This window comes from Teleopsis dalmanni, chromosome 2 (genome assembly GCF_002237135.1).
Source record: "Teleopsis dalmanni isolate 2A chromosome 2, ASM223713v2, whole genome shotgun sequence".
Classification (NCBI taxonomy): Eukaryota; Metazoa; Arthropoda; class Insecta; order Diptera; family Diopsidae; genus Teleopsis; species Teleopsis dalmanni.
The window spans coordinates 143,852,932-143,862,122 of NC_051847.1; the positions used below are offsets into that span (position 1 = coordinate 143,852,932).

Consider the following 9,191-nt stretch of genomic DNA (forward strand, 5'->3'; position numbering starts at 1 on the left):
TTCGAACTATTTTTAATTGTAGAAAAACTTGTAAGCAAAATAAAATAATTAGAAAGTTATAGAATTCTTGTCTGTAAATATCAGACATATTCATTATTAATCGTTATTTATAATATTCTATATTTTGAACTGGTTATATTATTATTACTACTCAGTAGATTATCAAATCAGTAGATTATTAATTAGTCTAATTTTGATCTATCTATTTTGGACGGAGTACTTTATTTTCCCAAAAGATAATAATTTTTATTATTTATCATATTTAATATTAAATTTATTTTAAGAGATTGAAAATACGATCAGTAGAGCTTTTACTCTACGTTGCATCTCTCAATCCATTCTTCGTATTGTGTATACAACAACACTTATAACAACAGAGTGAAGAACTGCAAGGTCCAGTATAAACAAGGGTTTATTGCGATGTATTGTCATCTTCAAGACCACGTTTGCATAGCAACAAATCTCTCTAAAGATGAAAGACGTTTTCTTCTTGTAGAAAGAACTGTCCGATTCAATTGTGGTCAGTGTCCAGTGACCAGGATATAGCATATGCTACACATTAAATTGTCATGTATTCGCAATAAAAGCCCCAACTGCAACTCTACTTCTCATGACAACGTTGTGTTTTTTTTATCAAAATGTACACTCTAATTTGAGCCATATTGATTTAATGCTTCGCCTCATTAAAGTCGCAAGTTTTTGCACCTCTACCCAGAAAAGTTTCGGTTAATACCTACGCATAGTCTACTTCCTCTCACATTCCATATAATTCTTCTTTTTTACCAACTATTGTAACCCACTACATGGGTTCTTGTCTTGTAATTCCATTCCATTGTAAAGCTAAAGGCGTTGTTGTAGCGCCTTAGTTTTGAAAATCGAGTTATACTTGATTATATTATCTGAACGTAAGACCGACCGCTACTTGAGAACCCATAGTTTAATCATAATGATTGCTTTTTATGCAGACCTTTAATGCTATTAACAATCATTACAAGTTTGCATTTAGTTAATAACGTTTTGAGATGTTTACATTTTATCTTTAAAACGATCCTTCTTAGCGACCTAACATAGCTACCATCCTGCAAAATTGGATTTTTAGTCAAATTTTTAGAATCGTCAGGTTGGTTCATGATTTTCCACTTTGCTCTTAAGCTGACCTCTACTTGGCGCATGTACAAACGTTAAACGTTGAGGTACTACAACGGGTCATTATATGAGCTTAATATGGGCTTTGGGCATAAGGCCTCCAGCTTAACCTACCTATCCTTGAAACGAAATTGTTGAGATTTATTTATAACATAGTGGAAGCATGTTCTTGCTATCTGGATCTAATATACAATTTTAACTGTCCTTTGAAAAAAATATATTGGCTTAAGTAGCAGATGTTTTATCATTAGAAGAGACTCCTTTGAATTAATTTTTGCAGAGAGAGTGATCTGAGAATTTTGTGAATTGACCTTTTAATAGGGATTTAACTAAATTACTTTTTTGTGTTTATTTTTTGGATTTCTGACTTTCTGTGATGTACTTGTCATAACATAATGGTTTTAATAATTCATTTGTGACTAATATTTGAGCTTGATAAATTTTAAATAAGAAAGTATTAATTAATTAGAAAGTGCTACAATAAAAACAACAGCTTTAAATATATGAATTATTTATTAGAAATATGTAAAAATGTATTAGTTTCGTATGCTTGTATATATCTATTATTGTATTTATATAATATATATTATGCATTTATAACTATATATATTTAATATATAATTATGTTATATATATAAATATTTATAATTTGTGAAAAATTCATTAAAAAACAAAAATCTATCGTTTACTGCTAACAAAAACTATTGTCATATTAATTTGTTATTATAAAAGGCAAAATAATAGTAAGTAATGGTAATTAAAAATGCAATATAAAGTAACTTCCGTACTATATAAATGCTCGAAGTGTAAATACTTATATTTTTGAAAACCAAACTAACATCGAGGTTAGTATATTCTTTGGTTTTTCTGTTTTTTTTTGTTTTTGTATAAAAATGAAGCAAGTATAAAAACAAAGACTGGAAAACGTATAACATTAAATAATTTACAATATCTTTTATAATTAAAATATATATTTTAATATTTTTTCATTGTATGCGAAAAACTAATTGAAATTGTAGGAAAAAAATTCTATATTATTAATAACAATCTGTGATATACGAGAAATTCATAGTAAAAATTTTACTAATAGTTTTTTTAGTTTGTTGCTTAAAAGAGAAGCAACACTTAATTTAACTTAGTATGTATATAAAATCTAAGTGGCTAAGAGAACTACTTAATCATAAAACTTACACTTAAAAGCGCAGTTTTCTAATTTTGCATATATATTTAAATACTCATACTTAGTTATTTAAACTTTGTCTCAACTTGTTAGGGTCTTGATAATGTGAAGAAATAACCGAAGGATGTTGTGGTGGCGGGAAGCAACGTACATGTTCAACATTTGATCCTTCACCATCGCCACTTTTTAGATATTTATTTAGAATAGCAAAAATTTGTGAATTTAATACTTGGAAACGACGTATGCGATCCACCATACGTTTCAGTTTCTGTAAACAAAACAAAAAAAAAAACAATTATAATACAGTAATAAAATAGAAATAAATATAAAATACTAACGATTCCTTTCACATCCTCATCTTTTCCATCAACTCGTTGCACGCGTAATATATGATAACAGAAATCTAAAGCCTCAAAGCGTCGTTGTTGACCGAGCAGTACAATCATAGCGCAACCGGCCCAATTAAGACCTTCACCAAAGAGTTCTTCAATGGTATATTCTGTACCACGCACCGGTATACAATAAACAAACTGTAAGGCTGACCAAAGTCTATGAAATTCCGAACATTCATCAACATGTATAATTCCATTGGCTGGCGGAGGGCCACACCAGACTGGATCATCTAAATAACCTTTGATGCGATTTAATATAACTTCGAAAATGCTTAAACCACAACAAAGGCGTTCTCGTGTTAGTAGATCACCTTCACGTGCAATCATGGCTTGCTGTTGGAATAAAATAAAAAACAATTGTTAGTATTAAAATTATAAAAATTATAATGTATCAGTAGAAAAAAAACCTTTAGATTATATTATTATAGAAATTTAATATTTATCTATAGTATCTATATTTTATCTCTAGTATCTAGTACCAAAACTTGCACAATGGGATACAAAAGAGAGTGTAGCACAAATCTGCTATTGTAGTCTCTGTTGAGAGTGGTAAGCGATGCTTGATTGTCGTGATTAACGAATGGACGTAAAACCGGTCTCTCCTTGAACCTAGTTACCCACCATATATTCATTCCACATCTCCAACAAACCCTTTTCTTCTTACTCTAGCCTTACCTAACCATATCCTGAACCATGAAGTCAAACTTATAAAGCCTTTTAAATTGCCTGCTCTATACATTTTTACAGATTATAACAACAACATAAAAACGGGGGGCATAAATGCGTATCAAGTAGGAGTTGGTAGGTAAATCTAAACTGGAGACACGTAAAGAAATCTTCACTTAACAAGACAGAATTATTAATAAATAAATAATGCATAATTGTGTATGCATTTGGACATGAAAACAGATTAGCGACGTCTACAGGCAGACATATACTCGTATATGCCTAGAATTGATTGTTCAAAGCGCAGCTATATCTAGACCTTAAATGAGCTAGCACACAGTTCTTGCTGCACGTGGGCGACATCTTCAATCGATAGAGATATCGGTGGGACTTCTATTCAGAAGTTTCTTCTAGAAAACAATCGTTTTCTAGAAGAGGTTAATGCCTCGATATGAAGAACACAAAAGTGTTACCGATATTTGCTTTACTGATGTATTTTGCATTTAATTAAATTAGAAGATGTTATTAAAACTTATCGTAATTATTGTAAACTTCTGTCCAAAGTAAGAAACTGATTACAATGACTATTGTATATTAAAATTAAAGTGGTATCATAGGGTATTGGCTAAAGAAAATAATAAATTAAAATAAATAGTAAACCATGGTCTAAGATGATTTTTCGGAGCTGTTAAATATAATTATTATTGTGTCTATTATTAAAGATCCTTATTCCACATTATAATAAATTAAAAATTTAAGAATGGATAAGGAATTTAACAAGAGTTAAAAAATAATTAATAGTTAAAAAAATCACTCTCGTTTAATAAAGAAATACATTTAAAACCTTACAATTTATTACAAGGTTTATATTAAATTATATATACATATAATATATAATATATATATAATATTTTATATTAATAAAATTATGGCATAGTAAAATATAACTTCAAATACCTTAGCAGTGCCTATCTTCTCCACATTTGATACTATCTGCAAGTTCGCAAATTGAGCTTCGAGACGTTTTTGTTTGGCTTCTGGTTTCTCGTTTTCTAAATAATTCAAAATAAGCATAAATTAATAAATTATTAAAATTGCAATTGACTTATTATTAATTAACTTACCTTTACAAAATGGTCTTGGAAATATATTTTGAAATAGCGCTGCGTGTAATAAATCACACACTTCTTCCTGTGATAAAGCTTGTTCGATTAGTAAACAGAATATAATACAATTTCCAAATTCTCGAAATGATTGGAATAACTCCGTTTTTGTATCAGGATATTGCACAATATCAGTTAAATGTGCTTGGTAATAACTAAGCACACCTGGTGAGCCATATTCGCAACGTGGTAGTTTGCAAGATTTGGGCATAGCACTCATAAGAGTTTTTGTAAATTGCAATAGACAACCTTGTATTAAAGGTTTAACGATATCTTTTAGGATTACATCCATTACCACTGCTATGCCTTGATATCCAAGCAAACGGCACATAGCATGAAAATGCGGTGCACCAACAAAGCCTGTATATTGTCCATACTGTGTTGAATAAGCAGCATTCAATTGCTTTGAACCCCATAGGTAGTAATGAGACATTTGCGCTGGCTTGTCGCGATGTATTGGTTGAGTGGATGATAAATTGACTTTGCTGCGTACAAAACTAGAATAGAAAATGTGAATTTTATTTAATTTGAGATACTTTTAAAGAATGAGATAAATTATATATTTATCAAATTAAATGCAGTGCTTGAGTTCATTTATATCAAAGTCAAATATATATTTATAACATATTTATAAATATATATAAAGTCATATAGTCAATTACAAAACAAGTGTTTTGAACTATATTTATATATTTATAAATTACATGTACAATAAAGGAAAAATATTTAAAATCAGTATAATTTTATACCATAAACGCGATACCTACCGATTTGTTGCTGCATTGTAGCAATAACTAACCAAAAAATCATAATTCAATTCCACAAAAACATGTAAAGTAATGCGTCCATATGGTGCTAAAACGTTGTGATTTGCCTCTTTAGCCATTGCATCAAAATTATCCAAAGCTAAATATTTGCTTAGAAGCTTGTGACAAATTCGATTGGCTTCTAACAAACCCTCAAGTTCCTAAAAAAAACAATTCAATAATAATTTTAAATGTATTTTATTGTTTAATATACAAAAGGTAGATATTTTTGAAAATGTTTGAAGTTTACCTCATATATGTTTAACTTACCACAATTCCAGTAATATCATTTGCTTCAAATCGACTTATGGCCAATTCAATACTCTTGTGCATATTTACATTGATTCGTTGTGTTATAAGTTTATTTAAATCAATAGACCGACCTTATTTAAATAAATAATCATTTAAATATTATTAAACAATTCATCAAATCACACAAAACGTACCCAGCAGTTGCACATGACGTTGCTTCAAAAGTGTTTCATAGCGATTATTGCGAGGATAAGACTGAAAATTAAAACCAAGTACTTCACATTCCAAACGGAAACGTTTATCCAAAAATATGCTATATAATAATAAAAAAATATTATTTATTATTTCGGCATGTCGATTGAATTAGCTCACCTTCCCGCTAATTGCTTATAGTGCGCAAATATCTGTTCACTTAAATTGTAAACAAATTGATCAAAACATAAATTTACTTCTGCTTCCACTTCATCATACAAGAACTGCTTACGAAATACTGTCAAAGCATAATGAGCCGAATCGTTGTACAAATCCAAAGGATATAAAACAAATCTGAAAGCAAACATAAATACTGTTAGTAGTGTTTATTAATATTAAGTATTTTAATTAACTTACTCCATCATAGAGGGTTCCTTTGTTTGCAAAATATGATCTGTTAATATCCAAGGCATAGACATTTCAATTGGAAATTGTATGCGTTTTTCCATAGTAATTAAATCTTTACATTCCTCATTATGCTGGTGACGTACCATACATTTGTTGACTTTACGCCCCATCGTCATTTCCAAATAGAATTCCCTATACCATAGTTGCGAAAGGTCGCAGCTTTTTTGTAAGGTTTCACTAAAGTTAAGCAAATAACTCCAGTAAAATGATGTCTTGTGGAAAGTATCAATTTGCATTAAACATGTGCCATCAATATCCTTACGCAGAGTGCGTTTCCCACCACTTTTATCAGCTATAAGCGATTCCAACATAGTGCGCACCATATAGAGTTGTGTAGATGATGGACCCACATTTAAACGTGGCACATGTATACGAAATCCGCCATCGGGATCTTTTTTGCCTTTTCCTGCGGGATCATCAGTAGGTTCGTAACCTTTCTGCCAATCGGCTGATGTTTCACGCACTGACATTATTATACTACGTATAAGATCTTTTTTATTTTTGACAGCTTTACGTAAGGGTTCGCGCAGTGTAACTTGTACAAAATCCTGTAATTCTGAATATATATTTCGACGTATAGCTTCACACAGTACTGTTTCAATGCGTGCCATAAGAACCTGCGAAATATATTTTTATTAATTTACATGTAATGAATAAACAATTCTGTAAACATTTACCTGTAAACCTTTGATCATTGCTATTACTTCAATCAGTGCAAATTTCTCTTCTGAAGTGTAGTTGTAGCGCGTCGCACGTTCATATTCCTCTGCCTCTACGGGACATTCTTTATTTTGGTGATGGTCGGTAGGATGCAAAAGTTTCCAAGAATACAATTCAGTCACTACACTTGTCCACTCTGAGAGTAACTGTAAGCCACGTAGTGCTAAATCTGATGTAGCGCGATTTTCTGCATCAGTCGGATTTTCTTTAACCGTTGTTGTGACTTCGTTTGTATAACGCGCCAATTCAGATATATACTTAACATGATCTTCACGTATCTGTGGTAAATGTACCATTAAGTCAGCCTGTGGACTAATTGCGTTTGAACTGGATAGTGGCCACTTACTGGAATCAAAGTGTTTGCTACGTTTGATGTAATTGAAAGGAGCAATTTGCATATCGCCAAATAACGGTACCACTTCCAGGTTTTTAAATATACGATCAATGCGATCTAAACGTATTTTTTTCTTTTGATCTAATTTATTGATATTGCAACCATCACTGTCCATCAAAAACAAGCCGAAGCCCATCACTTTAACTAACATATGCTTTTCTTCGGGTGTCAAGTACATTTTTGTTTCAAACATATGCACACAGATATTTACAACATCCGATAATAGATCTTCATACCCAATGATTTTCTCTAATGTGTCCTTAACAGTGTCACGTATTTTATTTTGTGTGGCCAGAAACATTGAAAGATTCTGAGACTCTTGCAGTGTATGCGAATCTGACATTACTTTCAAAAATTGTGCAGCACGTCTGTAAGTGCTGTAATCGTTCTTAACACTGGATTTCATATTTTTCAATTCATCCAATACAGCAAACATGTTGATGAACTTTCCCAATGTTAATAAATAAGCTTCGGAAACAAAATCTTTACGTTTCTCGGCATGACATAGACGTTTTACTTCACCAGAAAATGCCTCTATGGCTTTGCGCTGTAAGTGAAAGAACAAATTTTCAATAATTTTAAATTAGTTAACAAATAAATTTGGTTTAACTTACCTGAAAATACATGAAATTCAATAATTTGTTTACTTCCGGTGCCAACACTTCTACGGTTTTTTCGTATATCTCGACACGATTTGGCTGCTCATTCGATTTAGGCTGTGGTATAGCGCGTGAGCAGCAACGCCAAGTATATAACATAACAGCATGTTTCTGTCCTTCCTCCAACAAAACATTCTACCCATGAAATACAGAAAGCATTAGCCTCAATATTATATTGAATTATTTGCATTTTACCAAATTGGCGTGTGTTGTGGCCTCTTCGATATATTTAGCAATTCCGGTAACAAAACCATTACGATCTTCGAAGTTTGTATCGAAGTTTGCTTTATAAATAATGGAACAAGGCTGCGCTTCAATGCATGGCTGCTCATCAGGCAATGATAATTCATCCAGTACTTCCACATTGGACAAAGCGTCCGCCAAAGTAATCTTCTCCGTCATCTTAAAACGTTTTTGAAGAATTTACTAAAAATTTGTACAAAACAAATAATTTAATTAATAAGAGCCAGCGATCGTTCTTCAACAAATGAAATCATTTCTACAAAACAGGGCGGGTCTCAACTCAATAGACCAAAACTGAAATTTGATTTTGTTTCATTTCAAAACATTACACGACACTAAGAACAACCGATAACTTAAGTATCGAAAGCAAGCTTAATACTTAAATAATTTAAAGCATTTTTGTAAATTAATATTAGATTAAAACCAAAACACTTTTATTTTTACCATATTCACTGCAAACGCGAAGAATTTTCATTAATCACTTGACATGTCAAGAGACAGTGCAGGGTAGCGTTGCATTTTCACTAATTCATATGCAGGTAGTGTTGTTAAACGGTAACATTTCTTAATACATATGCATAACTGTTATAATGAACACAGATGGGCAACATTTGGGACAAACTGCAATAAAATTTAAAATTGTCTCATTATGAATTATAACAAATAAACGTTTATTGAAGAAAAGTAATTTTTAATTCTTACACAATTTTTTTTATTTCCTTAAAGTTTTTTTTACTACGATTGTAATGTTTTAACACATATTAATAAAATGTATTAACAATCAAATTAATTATCCATACATAAAGTCATATAGTATAGGTACTAAATTTATAAAAAACTATACAAACAAATATAAATGGAATTATAAATGTTATGCACACTATACCAACAACATAGAGATATAAAGACA

General features: G+C 30.9%; 1 protein-coding gene across 1 annotated transcript; it reads right to left on the minus strand.

Annotated features, from left to right (window-relative positions):
* Positions 1 to 2,247: 2,247 nt before the first annotated feature.
* On the minus strand, positions 2,248 to 8,858 carry LOC119678419 (cytoplasmic FMR1-interacting protein). Its single transcript, XM_038090235.1, has 13 exons — positions 8,726 to 8,858; positions 8,234 to 8,464; positions 7,994 to 8,173; positions 6,943 to 7,926; positions 6,215 to 6,882; positions 5,978 to 6,151; positions 5,800 to 5,918; positions 5,624 to 5,736; positions 5,315 to 5,514; positions 4,509 to 5,044; positions 4,342 to 4,436; positions 2,665 to 3,051; positions 2,248 to 2,594 (listed from the first exon to the last, which is right to left on the minus strand). The coding sequence occupies exons 2-13, from the start codon at positions 8,438 to 8,440 to the stop codon at positions 2,388 to 2,390; spliced, it is 3,870 nt and encodes a 1,289-aa protein (XP_037946163.1). The 5' UTR covers positions 8,441 to 8,464; positions 8,726 to 8,858; the 3' UTR covers positions 2,248 to 2,387.
* Between the last annotated feature and the right edge of the window lie 333 nt (positions 8,859 to 9,191).